At 37.6% G+C, this 27,068-nt stretch overlaps 1 protein-coding gene across 1 annotated transcript in view; it reads right to left on the reverse strand.

The window, feature by feature from the left end:
• Positions 1 to 27,068, reverse strand: part of znf512b (zinc finger protein 512B) — a 68,988-nt gene that overhangs the window by 6,944 nt on the left and 34,976 nt on the right. The window contains exons 3-13 of the mRNA XM_058764236.1: positions 21,345 to 21,424; positions 20,988 to 21,116; positions 19,052 to 19,260; positions 18,616 to 18,827; positions 16,478 to 16,549; positions 14,448 to 14,582; positions 13,260 to 13,387; positions 9,395 to 9,484; positions 6,002 to 6,100; positions 3,381 to 3,569; positions 2,874 to 3,245 (exon numbers count right to left, since the gene is read on the reverse strand). Coding sequence (XP_058620219.1) covers positions 2,874 to 3,245; positions 3,381 to 3,569; positions 6,002 to 6,100; positions 9,395 to 9,484; positions 13,260 to 13,387; positions 14,448 to 14,582; positions 16,478 to 16,549; positions 18,616 to 18,827; positions 19,052 to 19,260; positions 20,988 to 21,116; positions 21,345 to 21,424 — 1,715 coding nt within the window. The remainder of the gene's footprint in view (positions 1 to 2,873; positions 3,246 to 3,380; positions 3,570 to 6,001; positions 6,101 to 9,394; positions 9,485 to 13,259; positions 13,388 to 14,447; positions 14,583 to 16,477; positions 16,550 to 18,615; positions 18,828 to 19,051; positions 19,261 to 20,987; positions 21,117 to 21,344; positions 21,425 to 27,068) is intronic.

A 27,068-nucleotide genomic window follows, 5' to 3' on the forward strand; every position in this document is an offset into this window, starting at 1 on the left:
ACAGGTTAGCTAGGGTTGCACTTAGCAGCAGCATGTATTATATATAGCATTTAGCAGGTATTAATATAGGCTGCAATAGAATAGGTGGTACCGGGAAAGATACGCACATCAACACTTGGCAAGTTTCGGTACTGTGTCTTGCTGCCAGTGGGGAGCTCATGAATCAATATAAATAAATATCATTATATTTACTTAGTTGACATTATTTATTTAGCTCTTCTACAGTAAATTAGTTGAGTTAACATAATTAGTTGTCAACTAACAATGAACTAATAGTTAATAAACTTTAAATTAAATTAAAAAGATTAAATTAAAATGCTAATCATATACTTCTGCATGCAGGAGCATTACTTAAGTTCCTGTCACCTTAAGTTCCTGATTAAAATTTTGTTAAAGAATAAGCACTTTGTTTTAAAAAAAATAAACTATTTATGTTATATTATGTGTTTTGACTACTTTTTGTATGTTTTATAAATATATATCTAGGTAACAAAGATATATTAACAAAATAATCTTTTAGAAGGGCCTCATCTATTAATTTTGCCTGGGGCCCCCACTTCATCTTGGTTCGCCTCTGGGCACACCACATTGTGAACTCTTTCACTTCCGAATAACTTATAAAATACACATTGCCTCCTATTAGTCAGATAACTTTTAAACCAATGTACAGTCTGAGAAGTAAATTTATAACATTTAAATTTTTCCAGCAATAATTTATGATCCAGTACATCAAAAGCAGAGCTAAAATCCAATATTACTGCTCCTACTAAATTATTATCATCAATCTGTACAAAACAATCATCTGTTATATGTGTTAATGCTGTTCCTGTTGAATGTCCTACTCAATATGCATGCTGAAAATCAGAGAATAAATTATTCTCCTTAAAGAAGATTGAATTTGTTCACAAACTATCATTTCAAATACTTTACTAAGTACTGTCAGTATACATATTGGTCGACTATTAGCACCATTAAAACTCAGTGCTGCATTTTTCTGTAGAGGAATAACTTTTGCTTCTTTCCAAGCTAAAGGAAAAATTCCTTTTTTAATACTGATATTAAAGATGTGGCAAACTGGTTCCGCCAAACAGCTGGCTTCTAATTTTACAAGGCGACCATCTAAGTTATCCATTCCCGATGGTTTATCTATATTTATCATTGATCATTTTAATTCCACTTGTTGTACATTTACTTTGTTCAATTCAAAGCATAGGGCTGGCTTATCACTTGTTATTTTTTCAATTTGACTTTCACTTGATGCAATAAGTTTATGTACTTTATTTATAAAAAAAGTTATTAAAATAATTGTAATTTCATCTGATTTAGTTAAAAATGAATCACCTGTCTCAATAAAAAAGGAGTTTGACCTGACATTACAATAGACATAACAAAAAGCTTTAAAAAGAAATATTTTGATTCAACATTGCATGAATAATTACAATAAATGGGTATTAATGGGGTTTTTGAATACTGAAACATGAAATTATTATTTTGTTTTAAATAATTGATTCTCTCAATGTGAAACAAAAACCATCAGTAGGTGGCGGAGAGTCTTAATGAGCGAGTCATTTATTCATTCATTTAACCAATTTGTTATTTTCCCCATAATTAATCACATCAAATTAACACGTTAAATCAACAGCCCTAATATTTTCATAGTCTTTAAAGGGATAGTTCACCCAAAAATGAAAATTCTGTCATTAATTACTCACCCTCATGTCGTTCCAAACCCGTAAGACCAGAACACAAATCAAGATATTTTTGATGAAATCCGAGAGCTCTTTGACCCTCCATAGACAGCAAGGGTCCGAACACGTTCAAGGTCCAGAAACGTAGCAAGGAGATTGTTAAAATAATCCATGTGACATCAGTGGTTCAACTGTAATTTTATGAAGCTACGAGAATACTTTTTGTGTGCAAAGAAAACAAAAATAACAGCTTTATTCAACAATTCTTCTCCTTCTCATCCCGTCTCCTCTAAATATTAGCAACGCATGTGCATGCTGTCCTTGACACATAAACATGGCACTGCTCATTCAACGTAAGCAGCAGCACGTGCATACGTTGTTTACATTTAGAGGAGAGCAAGCGCATGCGTTGTTTATACTTAGAGGAGATGGGATAAGGAGAGAAGAATTGTTGAATAAAGTCATTATTTTAGTTTTTTCTTTGCGAACAGAAGGTATTCCAATAGCTTCATAAAATTACAGTTGAACCACTGATGTCACATGGACTATTTTACCGATTTTCTTACGCTACATTTCTGGACCTGGAAACATTTCACTTGTGTTGCCATCTATGGAGGGTCAGAGAGCTCTCGGATTACATCAAAAATACCTTAATTTGTGTTCCGAAGATGAACGAAGGTCTTACGAGAACAACATGAGGGTGAGTAATTAATGACAGAATTTTCATTTTTGGGTGAACTATCCCTTTAATGAAATATAAATTAAAATTGATGCTGTCAAACTTATTGATATCTGTTTTATGTTGTATGTTGTACTATTAATAAACAAATCTCATATTTTTTTTAAATAAATTGCTTAATTTGACAATAAACTTTTGTAAACGTAAACGTATAGTGTAGCGGTAACACTTTAGTATAGGGACCAGTTCTCACTATTAACTACTGCTTATTATCATGCCTATTAATAACACATTGGCTGTTTATTAGTGCTAATAAAGCATGTATTCTGCATGGCCATATTCTACATTCCTAATCCTACCCTATACCTAAACTTAATATCTACCTTACTAACTATTAAAAAGCAACAACTTAGTAGGCAAAAGTCGGTTTGTTAATAGCGAGAATTGGACCTTAAAATAAAGTGTGACCAGTGTAGCATTTTCAAAGTGAGTACAACACTGCATACCCTCTTGATATCTGGTACGAGGTCGTCTTTGATGCGTCGTTTGGTGCCCCAGTCTTTGGCCAGCTCGTCCTCTGCGATCTCCTGCAGGTGGAACACCGCCACCTGAGCCGAGCGCCGGCGCACCCTGCCGCTGGGCGTCCTCTCCAAATCCAGCAGCTGCTCCACCACTGTTTTCTCCTCCTTCCTCTCCTCCATCTTCTCCACCGGCACGTCTACTCTCTCCTTTGCCTTCTCTCTGCCCTTTATTTGCACAGGTTCTTCCTCTTCCTCGTCGTCGTCGTCCTCCTCCTCCTCTTCTTCGTCCTCTTCTTCATCCTCCAGCACATCCTCCTCATCTTTACTGTCTTCCTGTTTCCAGTCCTCAGCTGTGAGCTAAATGTGGTAATATAACAGACGTTTAAAAGCATCTGGATTAATTACTGATCAATAACATGACACTGGTTGTGACGTTTTTCCACACAATGTTAGATTCGCAGTATGACGTGTATCGTGGCTGTGTAATCTCACCGAGTGTGTGGACAGGGTGGTGACGGGGTGCTCGGTGCGAAGGTGGTAGTCACGGCCAGCTTTTGAGCGATAGGTCTTACCACAGTGCTGGCACAGGAAGACAGGCTTCTGTTTGTCTGGCAGCTCTCTGCCACAGCGTTTCTGATGATACTGATAACCCATCAGACTGGAGAAATGAGCTGAACAGCCCTGTTTGACAGAGAATCAAACATACTTCATTAATTCGCTCATTGATCTGTGGGCTGACAGTCTGGGTTACAGCGTTCCTTTGAAGGAGCCTGTTTGTTAACACAAACTACATTTAAATACTTAGGGCCAGATTTACTATCAGCTTGTGCCAGTGCAAACCCTCGTTTGGCGTTAAAAAACTACAGTGGGAAATTAGCGCTGAAAAGGTGTGGACGTGGTTATTTTTGCGACTCACCTTATTGAATATGCATTTTTAGGAGTTTCCCTTTCGATCGGTAAATGTATGTGAGGAGAGTATTTGAATGAATCATGCAACATGATTTACTAAGATTTGCACTCGTCAATTCACTGGTATTTGCGGCATTATTTAATGCCCCAATAAAGCATGTCTTAAAGCAGGCGGTAATTTGCGCTGCTCTTGGTAGATTGCGCTGGTCATTTTGGAAAAGATCTGGCTGCGTCTGTGTTCTTTAATGTGCACCTTGTCAGTAAATCACACGCAGAATTTTTCTCCTCACATCGGCATATATATGGAATTGCGCAATAACACCAACCCTCTACGGACACCTTGGTAGTTGAATTGCCATTGGCTAGTGAATGTTTTTGTTTACTCGCCAGACTGATATACTATATATGGATATGTATATTACCGGTATATATATTTTATATTTTATTTTACAAATATATGTTTGTAAAATGGCACAGCTTTTTAAATATGAAAGTACACTCTTAACATCAGTCAATCAAGCATTATAATATGTGACCCTGGACCACAAAACCAGTCTTAAGTCGCTGGGGTATATTTGTAGCAATAGCCAAAAATACATTGTATGGGTCAAAATTATTGATTTTTCTTTTATGCCAAATCATTAGGATATTAAGTAAAGATCATGTTCCATGAAGATATTTTGTAAATTTCTTACCGTAAATGTATCAAAATTTGATTTTTGATTAGTAATATGCATTGCTAAGAACTTAATTTGGGCAACTTTAAAGGCGATTTTCTCAATATTTAGATTTTTTTGCACCCTCAGATTCCAGATTTTCAAATAGGTGTATCTCAGCCAAATATTGTCCGATCCTAACAAACCATACATCAATGGAAAGTGTATTTATTCAGCTTTCAGATGTTGTATAAATCTCAATTTCGAAAAAAATTGACACTTAAGACTGGTTTTGTCGTCCAGGGTCACACATGATATTATGATAATCAAGTATAATTTAATGATAGAACTTTAGCAATTTGAATTAAAACTTGGTAACCATATATGAATGCATATTAGTAATTTTAACTAAACTTAGGACTGGTGGTGATGCTTTTTTGGTCATTCTGTGTTTCTGTAAAAAAATGGTAAAAAACTAACAATAATACTACGAATTGTACTAATAAGAACAATATAAAACGGATTAACAGATTAACAAGCTGCTGGATTCATGAATATTAATCAGGTTGTGTACATTTGCTCGAATTAATTTGCTGAAATCAAAACAGGGACAAGCGCCAGCCAATGAGATTGTCATTTATGCATTAGCCCCGCCTACTACCGGAGAAACCGGCAGTTCTTAAAAGCTGAAGAAATCCAAAGGAACTCCTTATTTTGACAGGACGATACAACAAAGAATATCATTTACATATAGTGCGTCAATTCTGCATGTATGTAAGATTAGAAAAAAGCAAAGCAACGGCGAGTCGTGCGCCATCACACTAGAGTTTACGGGACGCGAAACACAGGTGCGCATCCATTGAGATTTACTGAAAAACAGCACAGATCGATTGATGGAAAGAGAACTCTGAAGCGCTCAGTCAGAGTGTTCAGTGAGTGAAAACATATCTGTGCCTCAATCTCACACACTGGCGAGTAATATCTGAGAATTTCTATTTCTCTTCTCATCACTTTCTCCACACATACTGTAGGAATTGGAACCAGACTGCTCTGCTGAAAAGACCAACTTAAAATGAATTTCCAAGCTGGTTAGTGCTGGTCTAGCTGGTGAACCAAATAAACACATGCTTACAGACACACAGACAGAGACGTAGATGGACAGACAGATAGGCAGAAAGGTAGGCAGACAGACAGACAGATGGATATATATGTAGATAGACAGACAGATAGACAGAAATATAGGTGGAAAGAGAGAAAGATAGATAGATAGATAGATAGATAGATAGATAGATAGATAGATAGATAGATAGATAGATAGATAGATAGATAGATAGATAGATAGATAGATAGATAGATAGATAGATAGATAGATAGAGAGAGACAGACGACGGGCAGAAGGACAGACAGACTGCTGAAGTGTGCAGAAGAAGACAAGTCAAAACAGAGAAAGTGAGAGACAGAAAGTAGACAGAAATTAGGACGTATTAAGGACAGCCAGTGCCGTCTATGGAGACAGACAGACGGCAGGCACCAGTGACAAATTCCTACCTCACTGGGACATTTGATTCGGCCCATCTGTTTGAGGACGCAGCGTAGCCTCTCTCTCTCCTCCTGCTCCTCTTCAGACACATTTTCACTCGCCGAGGGCTTACAAATGGGAAACAAATACAATGCAACACATTAGTGTCTTCCCAGAAACTCTTCCTCAAGTCTTTACAACAGTATGTTTCCAATCACTGCTTTCTGAAAGCCAGATGCCTTTATAGAGGGGCATTTACTCAAGGCGTGTTAACAGCAACGCTTTTTACAGCACTTTATTTGGCCTAAAAACATCAGCAGGGGAAATGAGACATGAGCTATCTAAACAGGATGCCAGACACCTCAACATAGCACCTGAGGGTAAATACTAAGTTTGAGATACAACTTCAGTTCTGTACTGAAAAACATTAACTCGCAGACTGTTAAACCAAGATATGTCAGTGTTAACACCCATAGGCGCTCAAAACACAGAGAGCTGATAATGTAGAGGGTTAGATGATGTATGAGAGATACTGCATCACCTGGCTACAGAATATCACCCTGCAGCTCTCAATGTGAATCGAGTGAGCCAATGATTCAATGATTTATTCTTGAAGGCAGTCACTTGCTTTGTTTCTGAATAAATCAGTTATATGAATGACTGAATGACTCATGCGTTAACAGTGACATGCTGTCACCTGCTGGTGGTTTTACTTTCATATTTACAGTATCATTTCATTATTATTATTATTTTTTTTGATATTTCAATAATCAGGTTTTCTAAAATAAATAAAAAATAAATCCATTAATGGCCATTTAAATCCCATTAATTTCATAGCATTATTTATGCAATAATAATTACAGTGTAAATGCATTCATGCCACCTATGTGTTAATATACCCAAATGCTATTTCACATGCAGCTTCTGAAAAAAAAAATGTGTGTAATAAATCCGATGTTGAATGAAAATATTTATTTCCAAAGCTTTTTTAATGCTTATTGAATGTTTTCCTCATTTAACACAATAATGACTTTTGGGGGATCATTTTCAATTGATGTGTGAATAACTTGCAATTGATGTAATTATTAATTTGATAACTTACAGCCCCAGTCTAGAATTTAAATAAAAATGATCTTAATGATCTTAAAAACTGAAATAATACTAATTTCCCCCCTCAATAACTAGTGTTTTTAAAGAAAAACAAACAGCTCTAAAAACTTCCCGGAGGCAAATAATTGATCATGATTAATTAATTTAGTATATCAATACACCCAGTTTCTGTTACTAAAAAGCAGCTTTGTCATAATTACAGCAGAAATATAGAATATTATGTTGTACACCGGGAGAACTTAATTAAATTAAATTATTTTGATCCACAAAAAATTGTTGGGCAGATGTTAGAGCAGTGATGCCACCTGGAGCAAGAACAAGTTTAGTCACAAGTATTATATTATTATTTATAATATAATGTTTAGTTAGTCTAGAGAAAGTCCAGTTTTAAAGAATCATTCTTTTGGTTTATGTTTCCATTTTTTTTCATTTTGAAGCCAAGTGTGTCCAGACGTTTCGCTTTCAGTCGAGAATGTTCATTTTATTGAATCACAAATTTTTTAAATATTTTGTTTTGAACTACCAGCCCTGAAATCACTTTACACGTTTGTCGTTCTCTTCCTGTCGAAGTAGGCGGATCTTGGCTAGAATAAGATGAAATGTGGCCCAGACCTTATGCTGATTCTCAAATGTTTGGCTCAGTGAGACTCAGCACCTGGCTCAAATAACAAATCACAGACCTAAATGCACATCCTCATTAATGTTTCATACTGTTTCTGAGACATTTGGTCGTGCATAATTTAACACATTTTATTGGAAATATTGTTTGCAGCTAATGCTTGAGCTTGGCAGATGGAGCTTACATCCTCATGGCCCTCTTTAACCAGCGATTCTCTCTCATGTTTTTACACTAAACCTCACAAGGGTCACAAGGGACACCATCATCATTATGGGATGTGCCGTTCCTATTCAGATGTTGGCTGAAAATGACTGGAAAAAAACATATGAACTTCACTCATAAGGCAGATTACCATGATTTGCCGTGGAGAAAGATTACTGGCAGGAAAGCTGTTAATAGCTTAGGAACGTTGAGGAAATTATTACTGCACAGAAATAAGGCTGGGGAAAAGGAGACAATCATTACAGTTGAAATACTGCTTGAAGACTGTTTTAAAAGGCATTACTAGACGTGTTCTAGACCTTTTCCCATATGTGCAGTTAATGGTTAGAGTCTAATGGATGCTTTAGGTCTTAAAGTGATGCAGGAGTATAGAGATGGTGTCAGATATAATAGAGATTAGATGCTGATGTGGACGCAGGGCAGCCGCTGCTCTCTTTAGTGGTCACTGTATGTTATTTTAAACACTGTTCTTCTGCACGTACTGTACACACACAGCTCCAGTTGTTTATTAAAGATATTAAAATGCTATAGTTTCAGACCTTCTCGAGTCCCTTGGGAAAAAGAATTGCGCTTAATTGTACTAAATGTACATTTACTGTATATTTTTAAACTTATACTTGCAGATAATATAATTTTAATGAAATAAAATGCCATTTAAGTGTACTTAAAGAGGGTTTACTTATATGTTTCATAACACACTTAAATACACATTTAAAAATTGCACTTTGTAATATGTCAAATTAAAATTTTAAGTACAGTTCACTTATTTTGATGTGTGCACATGTAAAGTACTTCATATAAATTGAAATGTAGTGTGTTTTTTTATATTACATTTAAAGTTAATATATTTTAAATGTACTAAATTACAATTTCAATATTACAAATGTGTAATTACAAAAATATTTTAATGCATGACATACAAATTTGAATAGAAATTACATTAAAGTATATTTTAGTTTACTATAAATGAACATTTGGCAGTACACTTTAACCACATTTCAAAGACAACACAAGTAATTATGATATTTTGTTTAAAGATTTACTAAAAAACACTCTAACGTTCATCTAATAGCATTTAATATAAATTTAAACTATAATACATTTTAATTTAATTGTAAATAAGATGCAATGTGTCTGAAAACATTACTTTTGGTTGACACTTTTTCCTTTAAACTATATTATTTCCATAATAGTACCCTTTTTAAAAGTATGCTGAAGTGTTTCTCAAGGGAGTAAAAGGCTCAGAGTGAAGAGAAAGAACAACACATTTCAAGAGTCTGACTGTTTCATTTATATACAGAAAAGCTGATGTTAAAAGTGATGCGATTTTAATTGTTTAAATGATTATACATTGTATTTCAAATCATAGATTTTCATCTGTTTTGACATCTAGGAGACGAGCTTTGCTATAGATCTGCAGTTAATTCTTATAAAAAGCTCAAGTAAAATGTGTTCTGGCACCGCCGCTCACCTTAATGTGGTCAGCCATGCTGTGGTAATTGAGTCCAGCTTTTGATCGGAACTGTTTCTGACACTGCTGACATTTGAGAGCGTCCCGCAGCTACAAGAAAAAGACCACAGTTTATGATGTCCACCTCAAATATCATGAAATCATGGGTTATAAATGTGACATTTTATATTTGATGTTCCAGTTACAATGATACAAACGGCAAACTATGTATTTTTCCCCTTGAAGCAGTCAACTAATAAAGCATTTGTAGGATTATTCTTCTGAAAAGCATTAAAATATTCCCTACCAGCCCCACATGACAACTGTGACTGTTGACAATGACGTGAATTCGGTTCAAAGGCATAATGGCTATTGATTTTTTAATTTGAATTTTTTTCTAAATTTTGTGTGGTGATTTTAATGGCACAAAAATTACACACTTGACCTTTAATACTAAAACCTTTACACACTTAACCTTTAACACAAAAACCATGGTGACATTATTTATATAAAAAAGAACTATTCAAAACCAAGAACTATTTATTTTAAAAGTGCAATGCAAATTATTTGAACAAGTTCAAGGCCTATTTACACAATTTTTTTTCCCCACAAGACAAGCATCTTCATCCAGCAACAAAGAAACATTTCTATTATTCTGTTAAATTTTCAGCATCATTACTCCAGTCTTCAGTGTCACATGATCCTTCAGAAATCATTCGAATATGATGATTTGCTGCTCAAGAAACATTTATTATTATTATTATCAATGCTGAAAACAGTTGTGCTGCTTCATATTTTTGTGAAACTGTGATACTAGTGCTGTCAAACGATTAATCGCATCCAAAATAATAGTTTTTGTTTACATAATATATGTGTACTGTGTATATTTATTATGTATATATAAGACACACACATACAGCATATATTTTGAAAATATTTACATGTATTTACGGTACGTGTATACATTTATACTCATATAAATTATATCATATATAAACAAATTTAATATATAAACGTAACATATTTTTCTTAAATATATACATGCATGTGTGTGTATTTATATATACATAATAAATATACATAGTACACACACATATATTGTGTAAACAAAAACTTTTATTCTGGATGCGATTAATCACGATTAATCGATTGACAGTACTATTTGTAACATTATTCAGTAAATGTCTTAATTGGCACTTCTTGAATGCATCCTCGCTTAATAAAAGCATATTTATTTCTGCATTGACATTCACAAAAACACAAATGAGAAAATAAGGTCAATGATTATCATTTTAATACATTTCCTTTGCTATAAAATGTCTTCTCCCTTAATGCCCATCACAGCCATCATTGATTTCACACAGGGCTGAGGAAGAGGCCAGAGAAACTACAATTACTTGTGACCCGCAATAACGCAGCCGATCGATTCCATCTTTAATAGACATACCATCATTTTTATAGAGTTGTGCTATACACTGGGCTGCCACTATAATTCTCTACTACAGATGCACACTTGGTAGGGCCACTCACAGACGCCCAATCAATAAAGTGCCCCTAATGGCTCCCTCCGGCCCCCTGCGCAAGGTCCTGAGAGAGAGGTGTCTAATTGCATGGCTGAAACATTCTCCTCTCCGCTTCCTCTGCGGTTTGGTTGTATAAACAACAAGGTTTGATTCCCTCTCTATCGTTCTGTGGGCCTCATTCATGAAACGCAATTGGAACAAATCACTCATGAATCCATTCTTACATAAACCATCCCAATGAATTGAGTGTGACAATTTATGTAAGAATGTTTTTAGATATAATTTACAGTCAAACATTCTTTCTGCTTGAGTGTCATGAATAAGGCTTTGTCCCTCTTCAAATGGAAGAGCTTGAGCACATCTGCCACATTATATTTGATGTGTTTAGAAAACTGAGACAGTTGTTGTCTTCTTTGGAGGAGCGCGGTTGTATGAAAGGTCCAATCCACCAAAGTCCCCATGGGATGTTTGGGTTACCAATAACTGAGGAACAAGACCTCGTGTGGATTCCTCATGAGTCATGAGGTCAACGCAAACGTCAACGACAGCAGTCGGTTGGGGTGTCTGATATCTTGTTACATGTAATAAGTTGGATTTCATGGTTGGTGAATTGCCATCAATATCTTAAGATAAACACCAAACCACCAAAATAATGACTGTTTTCAAATAGGCTTCCCGAACACTTTTCTTGTTTGCTAACTGACAAACAATCATAAAGTCTCAACGCAAACTCCAAACATTGGTTTGGTTGGTCGGGATTGCCAAAGCAACTTCACCTTAAAGAGATTGTTCACCCAAAAATGATATTTCTGTCATTAATTACTCACGACGTATGCGCATGCTTTTCCTGCATGTAAACAACGCATGTGTGTGGTGCTGCTGACGTAGAACTCATGCACTGTGCCTTGTTTACATTCAGAGGAGAGCACGCGCATGCATCGTGATACTCTCTAAAATGGCGCCAGGGTGACACAGAGGAGAAGAATTGTTGAATAAAGTTGTTGTTTTTGTTTTCTTTGCACACAAAAAGTATTCTTGTTTCATAAAATTAAGGTTGAACCACTGATGTCACATGGACTATTTTAATGATGTCCTTACTACCTTTCTGGGCCTTGATTGTGTCAGTTACGTTACTGTCTATGGAGGGTCAGAGAGCTCTCGGATTTCAACAAAAATATCTTAATTTGAGTTCTGAAGATGAACGAATGTCTTACGGGTTTGGATCAACATGAGGGTGAGTAATTAATAACAGAATTACAATTTTATCCCTATAAACAAACAAACTATCCCTTTAAAACAAATATTTCCATTGGGAATGTTGAAAGTAATTTAGAATTTGTCCCACTGAGGTGGGTCGCACAAAGTCACTTGGCTGCAGCTAAATTTGCGTTTCAATGACACACACACACACACACACACACAGTTCAGTCTAGGACTGCATGATATAGCCTACCAACATTAATTACGAATTGCAATATTCTTAAGCGTGATTTTTGAATCGCAATTAAGTCTGCGATTTAAAACATGCGTTTTGAAGCGCGGGCGCAAACAGTGAGCGTCTCAGAGCGACGTGATTATTAAAAGGCTCAATCAGTCCACATTATTAATGAGAAGAAACTCGCTCACTTCACTGCGCTGTATTTTGCATGAGACTGCATACACCGGAAAATTCAAATGTTACAAAAACTGTTTCAGGTACTGTATGTTGTTCATTCATTCATTTCATTCATCAATGTGCCAAGGTTCAAAAATCTTTTGAAGATATTGCTGAACATTTATTTAACCATTGCAAAAGTAAATTTGTCATCTCAGTTTTTAGTGTTTATTTAAAATGAGACACATCTGTTTATTATTTTTACCTATTTCACAATTATTTTAATTTCCAAACTGTTTTAGAGAGTTCTGCTTTGCTTCTTATGCTTTGCTAAAAAATGTGTTGGGTTGTGCCCCGCTCTCCCTGCGTGTTCCGAGTTTTTATGGACATGTTTCATATTTTAACAAAGAAATTAAAATATTAAAATAATAAAATATGAATATATAATATTAGTAGTGAAATTTTACAGTTGTACTATAAAATAAGATGGTGATTTGTCGTGAAATAGAAAAGTTTGGGAACCCCTGATTTATAAAATAATGTGTTCCTCTAAGCCAGGGGTGTCCAAACTTGTTCCTGGAGGGACAGTGTCCTGGATATTTTAGCTCCAACCAGCTCCAACACACTTGCCTGGAAGTTTCTATTGAGTCTGAAGATGTTGTTCAGGTGTGTTTAATTAGGATTGGACCTAAACTCTGCAGGACAGGTTTGGACACCCCTCCTCTAAGCCTATGCTAGTAATAATGACAATAGTGTGTTTTAGAGTGACCTTCTGACAGATCTCCATGTGCTTCTTAAGTCCATGGACGGTCTTGCGAGTGACGACAGAGCAGGTGGGACAGACCACTTCTCCTCTCTCAGAGATGGTGTTCTGCCACTGGGCTTCAGCAGGGGGAACTGAGACAAACAGATAAAACATGGTTAATTAAGATTACATTACCATTTCAAAGTCTGGGGTCAGTAAGATGTTTTTATGTTTTTGAAAAAAGTCTCTTTTGCTTACTAAGACTGCATTCATTTTTATAAAAAATACAATAAAAATCTTAATATTTTGAAACATTATTACAATTTAAAACAGCCATTTTCACTTTTAATATATTTTAAAATGCAATTTATTCCTGTGATGCAAATCTGATTTTTCAGCATCATTACTCCAGTCTTCAGTGTCACATGATCTTATTATAAATTCTGCAAACAGTTTTTGCTTATTATTATTTTTGTGGAAACCATAATACATTTCTTTCAGGATTCTTTGATGAATAGAAAGTTAAAAAGAACAGCAACTTTTGTAGCATTATAACTGATTTTACAGTCACTTTTGATAAATTTTCTGAATAAAAGTATGGTGACACTAATTACTTTAAATAAATAAATAAATGAATGAATGAATAAATAAATAAATGACGCCAAATCTTTCAAACTGTAGAGTGCATTTCTATATTATTTAATTTTTATTTAATTTAAATTATTTTATTTCATCTGTATTAAATTAATAAAATAAAAATAAAAATAATATATATATATATATATATATATATATGTGTATATATATATATATATATATATGTGTATATATATATATATATATATATATATATATATGTGTGTATATATATATATATATATATATATATATGTGTGTATATATATATATATATATATATATATATATATATATATATATATATATATATATGTGTGTGTGTATATATATATATATATATATATATATATATATATACACATACATACATATATGTATATATGTGTATATATATATATATATATATATGTATATATATATTTAATAATAGAACTATTTATTTGATTAGTACTATTATTAGTACAATTTTGTACTATTTTACTTTATTTGAGTTATTTCACACTGCTTTGGCAGTACAAATGTACTGGACGATTTTATCATGCAAACATGCAGAGAGAGCAGAGAGAGAGAGACCTGAACTAATAACAGCAGCCTCTTTTCTGCTGGGAGCATGAACCGACTGCTTCCTCTGGGACTCCTCAGCGAACAGAGCCCCTTCCGCCCTCTTCATCCGACCTGCTTTCAACTTCTCCTCCACCTTATTCATTCCTGTACAACACATAACAAATTACATTCAGGAAAAGCAGAGACCTCACAAGTCACGGAAATAAAAGTATGACTAAAAAAAGAACAAACAAAAGAGAAATGAAGAAATGAGACTCTCAAACTCTTTTGGTGGTCAAAGAGCCTTGTTGTGTTGTATAGTCTGTCTTATGGTGCAGTGTTTCTTAAACATGCACCACTGTAACTTCAACAGGAAATGAAACACGTCTAGAATAGACCTATAGACCCCCTATTAGCACCAGCAGGGGTAATTACTATCAAAGAGTATATGGTTGCTAATTATAAACATACAGGTGCAAAAATACCACTGAAATCTCAAGGTGTATTTATTGAACGGAGGCCAGGACTAAACTCTGAAAGTCCCTTCTGAGATAACACTGACAACAAACACCACTGTGAGGCAGTCAGTCAACAAAAAGGGGTCATGGCAATCTAGTATATCACTAGAGAGAGTCTTCCTGTACTTTAGTTCCCCTAATGAAAGAGTTTGGCTGTGTACAGCTTCGGTAATAAATTCTCCTGACATTCAAAATGATGAATATTCCATTTGTCATCATTGCTTAATTAAGGTGTTTATTAATCTTCATTTATGTTGATTTCAACATTTACTTATGCATTATTAAATGCAAGTTTTATCTTTTGTTATTAGTTAATGGACTTAAGCGAACATAACAATGAACAATTATATTTTTATTACAATTAATAATCATTGTAACAAATGTATTGCTCATTGTTAATTAATGCATTAGGCAATGTTCACTAACAGAACCTTATTGTAAAGAGTTACTTGTTATTCTTTATTCTAGATCTAGAAGAGTTACAAATATCAGATAAAATATAGGATTAGAACCTGAAATAACTCCATGGAGAACTTCTTCATTTTTGAGCGAGGAAGTTGGACTGGTTCAATAACAAAACCCTTAAATATTGAGAAATTTTGAAGATTCTCTGCGAGGCATGTCATAGAATATAAATCAAGGTCTAATTTAAACATTTATCATGATTGTACAGTCCCATTGGGCCTTTTGGTGCAGCTGCAATTCTGGGGCCAGCTGCATACACTTAGCCTCTATGTTAAAACAGTCTCTTAAGAACGAGTTTCACCAAAGGGTAATCTAATCTAATCTAAGGCTAATCTACGCTTTTATTTAACTATATTAAAAAAAAATATGGCCAGTCTTAAAGAAAAAAATTAGATGACTAACTTGTAAGACAAGTCTAAACCTTTTATGCAACTGGGCCCTGGGCTAAGTGGGCTCCATGATGCAGCTCCACCTCTGAGCTTAGTGGGTCTTGCGGTGCAGCTCCACCTCTGGACTCATTGGGCCTTACGGTGCAGCTCCACCTCAAGCCTCAGTGGTTTGCATTTCTGCACTCTGTGTGTCCCAGCAGTATGTTTACTATTTAGTCATTCACCAATACTGTTCTTAAATATTTTCAGATTTTCTTCTATTTGATGTTGGTTGATTGATTTGTTTGGTTTTAACTGCCGTACTACTTCACTGACTGATTCAGTTTTATACATATGGACAGCACACTGTGTTTAGTTTTATGGATACAAAAATGTGCCCTAATAAATCCCTCTCAAAATCAAATCCAGAGGGCAAATATTGGCCCTTAATAAAAAATGTAATTTACTGGCTGGAAGAACAGATGTGGGGATAGGAAGAGTGAGTTTACTAACTCACTGCAGGGACTAAAATGAAAACTTCAAAGCTTCATAAAGGGACAAAATAATCCTTTTCACATATAAAATGCAAAACATAAAGGGTTAAAGTTAGTCTTTAGTAGCTTTAAGACTGCAGAATTCCGATTTTAAGAACAACAGAAGTCATGGGAGGTCTTTGGCATTATATAAAATGCATATGAGTGTGTGTTACCTTTCAAACCAAATGTTCCTGAAATAGACGGCTGCTCCCCGGTGAACTTCTTTGGAGTTTTCTGCTTCCTCCCTGGCTCAAATGAGAAGAACAACAACAAGAGGTCAAACATCTCATTAACACAGCAAAGAGCTGCATTCATGTTTCATACATTCATGACAACATGCAGTGCTAAACAACAACACTCATGAGCTTCTGTTGCAAGCTACAGTCTCATAATGATGCTCAAACTTCAGCGCACCAAAGCACCTGCTGTTTCACATGCTGCGGTTCCTCTGCTGGAGAAACTGACACAGCTTCATGAACCAGTCATGGGAGAAGAGAGCGGATATGTTTTGTGTCTCTGTATGTGTGTACGTGGTTGATTGTCAACTTGTGTCACACAAACACAGCTGCTCTAGTGCATTTTTCCTGACATTTCAGACATTGACACACACACACACACACGCTGTCCTCGCCCCTGGCTCCGGCGTAAAACAACAAACGAAGGGATCGTGTACCCAAACAAAGGCCATAAATAGCGGACTCACAGCACGAGCCACGCCGACATCTCGACACACTGCGTCTCTGCCAGGCACAGACAGAGACAGCAGCCGCCACAAGCTACCAGAGAGACTTAATGACCAGCAGCCCTCAGACGGAGCCAACACTGAGAACTTACACACTGCTGCTTAAAGGGCCAGGCCACCATTTCCTACAAAAGTCAATGAGGGCGTTCTTGGTCGTGTTAATGAGAAATGTTAAAGCAATTTTAAGAACTTTGGACATTTTAGAAAGTAAAGAGAACTGGGACTTTCCTTTTGAGGTGGAACTACTTTTCTAGATGATGGACATCTTGTTATGCATAACATAACTTCAGTTTGCAAAATCCCCCAAAGGAAAGTTGCACTGCTCAGAGTGAAACTGCATTTTGTACATTTTTGTAGTTTATTTACTTTTTTGTAAGTTGACCAGCAGCCAACTTTCAAAATCTGATTCTGATTCTTCTGATTCTTTCTTTTTTGTAAAAAGAAATTAAAATGATAAATTATAAATTAAAAATGTATGAATAAAAATGTTAAACTGATACAATTTAATTTAAATGTATCATCTTATATTTACATTTATAATTGTATATGTATTAATTTTACATGCATTATTTAACTTTTATTTTACATTTTTTTAAACATTATTTATTATGCACTTTTACACATACACAGCATATAATGTTTTTGTAAAGAACTTAAAGAACGTAAACTTATACTGAATTTAAATTCATGATTTTATACTTAGGTGTATAATGTTAAATATATCTTTTTACATGTATTATTTAATATTTAATTTAAAATTGTTTATTTATTTAAATTTTTTTATTTCTTCACAGTAATAAATTCTTTCTTGCTTTCTGTTTTTTGGAAAGAACTTTGCCCACATTTTTACTGGAAACAACACAAAAAATATATAAATAATAATAATTAAAAAAAAAGTATGAATAAAAAATGTTACATTTAATTAAAATGTTTAATCTTATATTTGCATGTATAAATGTACATGTATAAATTGTACATGTATTATAAAAAGATTAAAAAATATTATTATACATTTTTACACAAACATAGTATATAGAACTTCTTTGTAAAGAAATTAAAAATATAAATTTTGATGAACAAAAAACAATTTGAACTTTGCAAAGATCTGCAATGATAGTTGCAATGATAGGCAGCAATAAAACTGTAAACACCTGCTGGAGAATGACGATGTACACAGAACATTACTCTTTTTTTTTTTGTCATTTGTTTGTAATGCAAGATGCTATCAACCACAAATCACTGTGCATGACAAAACAATTTCAACTTGTCAAATAATTAGTTTTCCTAGCCATTTTTAATTTAATTTAATACTGACAGGCAGAATTCACATCCAAATGTCACAGAAAACTGAATGTTTAAGTTTACAAGGCATAAAAATGCTCGTACATGATGTAACTGGCCATGAAGTCTCTCACACCGGCCCCTGGCCAACAGGCCAAAATTGTACTGTAGTGGTACCATGAATGATTAGCATTATAGCATTGCATATGGTACGTCACGGTATTATCATGGACAGGTGTTTCAGAAGCTGACATGCGCAGCATTAATCTCAGTGTGTAGCATTCTTACTGTGCTTCATTCTCTCAGGGTCCTCCTCAGGGAAGGGTGGGGGTAGACTGCCTCCCTCACTCTCACTGCCCCCAGTGTCTACGGACGTCCCCTGCTGCTGTTTCCTGTCCGGCCTTTGGGGGGCGCACTCCCCATTCTGTGAGGGCCGAGACACCTCCTGGGTCTTCTTCACCTTGAAAAATACGGGTGATGGAGGGCTGTTCTCCACGGGCCTGAGAGGGAGCACAGGGAACACAGGCTATTAAAGTCAATCCACAGAGGACCGGTACTATAGTAACACAAGAGGACTTCATCTGGAATCTAATGATGGCAGTGTGGAAAACAAGTCATGTCCTGAAGCGATTTTTGTCAGAAATTCACATTCAAACCGTCTCCAGAAATTCATCACACTAATAAAAAAAAATCCAATTAGAGGGAATACGGTCAGGTTTCACACCTTTTTTTGGCATTTCGCTTCACAGGGCTTTTATGCTGTTTGGGTTCGGGCTTGGGATCGGATTTGGCATCCAAGGTGACCCCGGACTTAGTCTCCATGGTGACCCTTTCTGGGTGATTCCACAGCTTGTGCTTCTGAAGACGCACCTTGGTGGCAAACACAGCCTCACAGTACGGGCATCTGTGACTCAGCTTCTCTGCTATGGTCGCCTGAACGCCACACAAACAGACACACACAAAGCCAGGTCAAGTTCCACAGGTCTCAGATCGAAGCAAAAAAAAGATCATTTCATTTGACTGGTTGTTACAGCTGATGGCAACTTTACTTAAAGGCACAATATGTACGTTTTTGCCGCTAGAGGTCGCATGTTCAAAACAATAACAAAGGCAAAGCTTGATGACGCTATGAAGAGAACGATGGGAGATGTCATTTTCACCATTCAGAGATGTTCACGGGCGAGGTAATGAATTAATTGTTTTATTACCTGTACCTTACACAGTTATTCAAACAGTGAATATATTATACAGAGAAAGCGAGCAAAGAACATTTACATTGACTTCAGCCTAGCGTGAGTTTAAGCACTCTCAAAAAACTCCCCTTATAATCAGTAAAGCTGTCTATAGACTGTTTGATGAATGAAACTCTTATACATACATCTGCACTTTGTTGTTTATGATGAGAGAATTCGCGAGAGAGCAGAATTCAGTCAGGGAAGCGCGCACACTCAATAACAAAACACTGGCGTTTCAGCGATGACTCACCTTATAAAATAGCCTACGCTTTGATGTTACTTCATGTTCAATTATGTACTATAGTAGTAAACAGAAAGACATAATGGGTTTACTTGCCACTTGAACTGAGGTGCTAAAGTGTTCGTGCCTGCCGCATTAAAGAGCGCCAAAACCATATTTATTGTTTGAATTTCCTTATGAATTTGGCATAATTTTAAAGCTGATACTTTATTAAAAAGTAACAAAGCACAAAGCTTTTTGCGATTACTGGACGGCAAGTGCGCTACAAATAATATGAAGTTCACGCATTATCAGAACACAGCATACAGTATAGACTAAGATCTTGATAAGAAGAAGCTATATTAATGATTATAAACGAGAATTGTTAACGATATTGCCAATATCCACACAGCTAACAACTTTAACTATTGTAGTTTGTTCAAGTTGTGTACGAAACTCCGTAATTTCGATCTCTCTCGCACTGCACAACTGAGGACTGTTTGAAACTCTTTTTTTTCCACTAAAACTTTGATGCGCATCGTCTCAGTTTAATATGTGAAAATAACAAAAGATGGGATCGCAAAACAATCAAGAAAAAAGGCATTACATGGAAATTTTTAAGTCATAACATGGAAATATATATAGTCGCCAGTGGTGACCTCAGCAAAAACTTCACTTGCAAATTAATATTCTTGGTCGCAAATGTGACTATTTTAGTTGCAGTCTGTAGCCCTGCAGTTGAACCACTGATGTCACATTAACTATTTTAACGATGTCCTTACTACCTTTCTGGGTCTTGAATGTGACAGTTGCGTTACTATCTATGGAGGGTCAGAAAGCTCTCGGATTTCATCAAAAATATCTTAATTTGTGTTCTGAAGAGGAACGAAGGTCTTACAGGTTTGAAACGACATGAGGGTGAGTAATTAATGAATTTTAATTTATGGGTGAACTATCCCTTTAACACATTTGCTGATGTCAAGAAATTTCAAAACAATAACAGTCGGACCTCAAATTGTCTGGCAGACATGATCCTAAACCAAGCTTAATTTTACAGGGCTCCTTAAGACTTTGAGTTGAGTTTATACAACTCACAATCTGATTTCAAATTAATGTAGTTTTATACATTCCTATTAATAAATGAGTGTTGGTTGCATTCATGATTTTGCAGAGTATGACTGTGTAGTCTGGATTTCAGTTTTTACCCCTTGGCATCGCTGATAGTGATATTTAAGTCCGTAAATACTGGGGAATTCCAACCAGCAGCCTGAGCATGGACATTTCACCCTGGAACGACTCTTAAACTCCTCTTTCCACTGAACCATCATATGGGCCTATGGCGAGAAAAAACATCACACACACAAGAGAGGCATTAGAAACTATTAGCAATCAATTCACTTCCACACAGCCCACTGTGAGATGTTCCTTCTCCAAATACAACAGTTGGAAATAGTTTTGGAAAGTCCCTTTACTCCGTTCACAAATAATCACCCAAAATCCCAATCTGGCATAGCCTCATTCCTTCATCACTGGCCAAAATGGATATTTATTGCTTTACTCACGGGAATAATGCGCAGCTCCTGCACCTCCACGCGAGGGCGTCCTTTCTTCTTACCCTCTGATTTCTCATTATAGGAGGAACCTGATGAACATGAACATGACATATTATACATATTTATTTTGAAAGATATATTGAAGTAAAGGAATTATTATTTGCTGTTGACTTAATTACATTAACATTGCCCATCATTGAACTTTGAAATTCTGCATTAACTACAACAGTCATTTAATACAATTCATATATACTGTTCAATGGCTCCAAAAAATATTTGGATACTTAAAATGTATGAATGTCTTGGCAGTTCATAACAAAAAGGAAAAAGCAATTGACATTTATTGGAAGGAAATATAGGTACTTTTAAAGCAAAGCATTTCACAAAAATAAGTGTTTGGACAGTTTTTGGCTGTCAAACATTATCATTAACATAATCATCACTCGTAAGGTGTAATGGAAGAGTTTTTACATTTTGAAAATGATAAACCTGTTGTTCTTTGGAATAACATGTACTGACGAATTAGTCCAGGAAAGTGAATTAGAAAGCACATAGTGTCCATTTTGGCTTCATGGTGCCTTCTGTGGAATTCCAATCTCATCCTGTCCTCTTTAAAACACCTTGATTCTATCAAAGAAGAACCATTAACCTTACTTCAGATTAATGATTGGCTAAGAAACTCCTCTCAACACCTCAACACTGCGGCTCTCCATATGTTCCAGATGTCCCCACGGGGACTTTAGTGAGGCTGAACGAACATTTAGAGACAGTCAATTGCAGATGCATTCTGCGTACAAATTAGTGGCATTGCTTATTTCATGCAAGTCCCAGGAGAAATGGAAGATGATAGCATGCGTTGGTTTTCTGGTTAGCAGAGGTCATGGAAGGTTGCTGCAAATCTATACGAACGCTGGCAAGGTCAAAACATTGAGCAAACGGCAGATAATTACACACTAATACTCCATTGAGGCCCGCTGGCTTATGGCTGCTAAGCAACAACATAATAAGGACACTTACAAAGTGGCTTCAGACAAATTGTCTGCAGCGTGTGTGTGTAAATGAGAGTGATAAAGGCCTTTCACAGACTAGAGTAAATGAACCATTAATCAGCATGTCTTTGACACAGCTCTAGAAGGACACACTCCTTGAGTTAAAGGAATAAGTCACTGAAAAATAAACATTCTCTCATGTACTCAACCTCGTCATTCCAAACACATATGCGGTTATCCACAGCAACAAACATTTTTTTAAGCTTCTATACAATGACAGTCTATGTTCATCAAACACCATCAAAATGCCAATAAAGTATATAGTCCATATGAGTCAAGACTCCATATTCCATGTGTTCTGAATTCATACGATAGGCTTGTGTGAGGAATATATTGAGATTTGATAATCATCTTAAAATCAAATATATTGCTGTTTTAATTGAATTAGTTACACCCCACACAATGTTGCATTGGAATTTAATTTGGAATGACAGGAAGACAAATTTACTGAATTAAAACAAAAAAAACAACAGTCATACACATACATTACAAAAGCTATAATTAATTTAGACTAATAATAAATATTTTTCTGCTGAAGGATAGAACACATTTTTTCATGAGACATTTCTCAAAACTAAGTTTAAAATAGTCAAAACAAATTTTAAATAATATTTCATAAAGTTTTCTGTAAACAATGTGATTTACCACATTATACCATATATTTTATACAGCATATTGGGATGTGAAGTAACTAATTACAAATAGTCATGTTACTTAAGTAGTTTTACTCAAATATTGTACTTTTTAAAGTAATTTAAAATAGATATTCATCATACTTTCAGCAAAAGGGAATATGAATTACTGTATGTACAGTGTTTCTACATTTTTAAATTGCAGTGTGCAGTATGCATAACGTCCCAGGTTACGTATGTAACCATGGTTCCCTGAGGGAACGAGATGCTGCATCGGAAAACGCTAGGGGAACGTCTTCAGCGATACCATGCTCTGAATCATATGTGTAATCAGTCCAAACGATGAGTGTGACGTAACGACCAGGAAGCATAAAAGCATGTGAGGTGCAACCGGTGTTAGCTTCTAGGAATGAAGCAAGCTCTAGTAGGGATGCCGGAAGTATGGCCCTGAGACTCAGCGTCTTGTTCCCTCGGGGAACCATGGTTACAAACGCAAATCTAGGTCATAGAACCTGACAAACGTGAGAAGTGTAGACCATCCCGCAGCGTTGCAGATGTCCTGCATAGGCACACCTGCCAGAAAGGCCTTGGAGGCCGCCACACTTCTAGTTGAGTGAGCCTTGACCCCCAATGGTGAGGGGAGATCAGAGGACTCGAGGCTATGGAATAGCATCCTGATCCACCACTCTGGCCGGAGGCCTCAGCCTCAGCACACCGCGGAGGAAATGTGTAATTAGGGGGTGTCTGCCCAATGACTGGCCACCAGGAGGGGCCTGGTAGGCCGCAATGGCCAGTGGAGCTGGATGAGTCAGAGAGAACCAGAGCAGACCAGAGGGATGTCTTGCGAGTCGCAACAGGTCCACCTGAGCCTGACCAAAAAATTCTCCATATCTGCTTCACCAACTCGGGGTGAAGCATCCATTCCCCGGGCCTCGGCCCCTGCCTCGACAGGATGTCTGCTCCCATATTGAGATGCCCAGGAATGTGAACTGCTCTCAGCGAGAAGAGTTTGCCCTGGGACCACACAAGAATCTGGCGTGCCAGCCTGTAAAGGGGGCGCGAACACAGACCTCCCTGGTTGTTGATGTAAGAGAACACCGCTGTGTTGTCGGACCACCGCTTTGTTGTCAGTGCGCACCAACACATGGTGATCTCTTAGGTACGGGAGGAAGTGTTTCAGTGCTCGAAACACGGCCAGCATCTCCAGGCAGTTGATGTGCCACGTGAGATGGCGATGGTGACCGCTCCACAGACCGCGGGCAGGGTGGCCACTCATGACCGCTCCCAAACCGGTGAGGAATGTGTCTGTCGCTAGCATTACGTGGCGACAAGGAGCTCCCAGCACTGGGCCCTAAGACAAAAACCAAGGTTTCCTCCACATGTCTAAAGCACGTAGGCATCTCCGCATGACCTTGTATGCGGAGTGGGTTTCCCCTCAGGGAGAACCCATTGGTCTAGAGCCACCACTGTAGCGGTCTCATGTATAGCAAGTCAAAAGATATCACGTTGGACGCAGCTGCCATCAGACCCAGCAGTCTCTGGAACTGCTTGACAGTGAGTGACTGGCCTTCTCTCACTCTATTGACTGCCGTGAAGATCGACTCGATCTGAGCAGGGGACATACATGCCTGCATCGTAGTCGAATCCCACACTATGCCCAGATAAGTGGCTCTCCGTACTGGAGAAAGCACACTGAGACATGACCTGCTCGAAGAGAGTATCCTGAACTTCAGTCGCATGACTGAGCGGTTCAGTTGACTCCGATATAAAATAGGGCGTAACCCTCCATCCGATGAACGATGAAATACCGGCTGTAGAACCCAGACTTTCTGTCAAGAGGAGGGACCACCTCGATGGCCTCCTTCCTCAAGAGAGTATTCACTTCTTGTTCCATTACCAGAGCCTGCTCGGGACCCACCAGTGTGGGAATGACCCCATTGAAAGTTGCGGAGTGCCGAACTGATTGCGATATCCTCGTTCTACAGTATGCAGGGCCCACCGAGAAACATTTGGCAGTAGTTTCCACGCTGCCAAATAATCCATTAAGGGAACCAGTCTCTCGAGACTGGCCTCTGGTGTGCTTAGAGCTGCTAGCTCGGTGCCCTGAAGCGGAGGACCGGCAGGGGATGGCTGCTCTAGAGACCCCCGAAGGGGCGTCAAGCCTCTCAGTTCCGCTACGCTTCCGGGAGGAAGAGACTGAGAGAAGCGCTCGCTGGAGACCGCTGCGCCCTGGAACATTGGCAGGGTTGGCAGACCGATCTCCTGAGGGCACTGAGGAGAGACGGGCACCGTGTAATGCGGTGTACCCCACTCTTCCCCAGAGGGGCCTGCCCTCATAAGTCCTGGGCCATGGGCATCAGGACTGCCTCTGAAGCCTCATATTGAAAACGACGGTCCTCAGACCTGCGTCATTTCCTAGGAAGACTAGACTGATAGAACCAGAGTCTGCTCAGGCAGGACCCAATGAGAAACGCTTGGCATGGGCTCCCACACAGCCAGGCGACCTACTAAGGGAACCAGTCTCTCGAGACTGGCCTCTGGTGTGCTTAGAGCTGCTAGCTCGGTGCCCTGAAGTGGAAGACCGGCAGGAGACGACCGATCTAGCTGCATTGTGCTCTCACTCCAGAAATTATCCCAAGAGGCTCCTGTATACCATATATATATATATATATATATATATATATATATATATTGTGTGTATATATATATATATATATAACTTCTCATAGTCAGATGAAATACATCATATAATTCCTTAAAATTAAATGCAGTCAAACAGCCAAATTCAGACAAGTAAACACGGTCTGATGTGAAAAGATTCAGTATAATGAACTGAGAATGATCGTAATGCACGCGTTGCCTCGGCAACACGCGAGCCACTTGGATAAAAAAACAATATCAATCTCCACGGAGAAAGATAGCTGGAGCAGCGCGGTCACACTCAAAGGGGGAAGAAGCGCAGCGCGGGCTTCCGAACCCCGAGAAAGCGCTAGATCTGGGGAATGCAGGTGGAGATAGGGCGAGCCCGTCTCAATCTCAATCGCCGCCATGCCTCAGCAGCAGCGGGACCGGAACCGCGAGATCACAGGCACGGACACACTGCTCGGAGCATGCCTGGTGGGAGCGGAACGTATTGCAGCGGGGAGAAGCACAATCAGCCTCTCTTCCTATTTTTCCTAGAGAGCTGACTGCGCGAGTTCCGCTCCCCAGACATGCTGCTCATAATGATATTCGTTCACAATATGCTTGTGCAAACAATATGCTTATGCAACTGCTTTACGAAAGTTCATCGACGTCCTCCACGTCCACCTCCTCGGAGGAAGACAGGCGGAGCATCGAGCCCTCTCTCCGAGGGGAAGAAACCGCGGGGCGGGCTTCCGATCCCAGAGAGCGGGCGCTGGATCTAATGGGAAAGGAAGAAGATAGGGGCTCCCTCCTCAAAGAGAGCCTTCTGGAAGCGAAGCAGTGGAAACCACTCACAATGCGGGCAGTCGACCCCTCGAGAGCCGACTCTGCGTGCTTCGCTCCCAAGCAGACCACGCACAAACTGTGTGTATCCCGCTCGTGATGTAGCGTGGGCAGGGAGGAACACATAATCTGTAACATGAACTGCTTTCGCACTTATGTTTTGTCTTTGCCTAGGCTTTAGACATACTGGAGCTTTATATGTTGCTGGTCTTGTAATTTGACAAACAACAGTAAATAAGACTCACAGAACATAGATCGTGACTGACACACACACAGAGCTTTGCTGAATGACAAAAGCTAACACCGGTTGCACCTCACATGCTTTTATGCTTCCTGGTCGTTACGTCACACTCATCGTTTGGACTGATTACACATATGATTCAGAGCATGGTATCGCTGAAGGCGTTCCCCTAGCATTTTCTGACACAGCTCGAGTTCCTGAAGGGGAATCGCAGCTCAGTACTCACTTCTCACTACTCATGAGTACTTTACTCTGCTCACTTTTTTGGAAATAAATGGTAAGTTACAGATATATAATGTTTATATGTAATGTTTTACATTTCAATGTATATAATGTTTCCAGA

Source organism: Onychostoma macrolepis, chromosome 23, assembly GCF_012432095.1.
Source record: "Onychostoma macrolepis isolate SWU-2019 chromosome 23, ASM1243209v1, whole genome shotgun sequence".
NCBI lineage: Eukaryota > Metazoa > Chordata > Actinopteri > Cypriniformes > Cyprinidae > Onychostoma > Onychostoma macrolepis.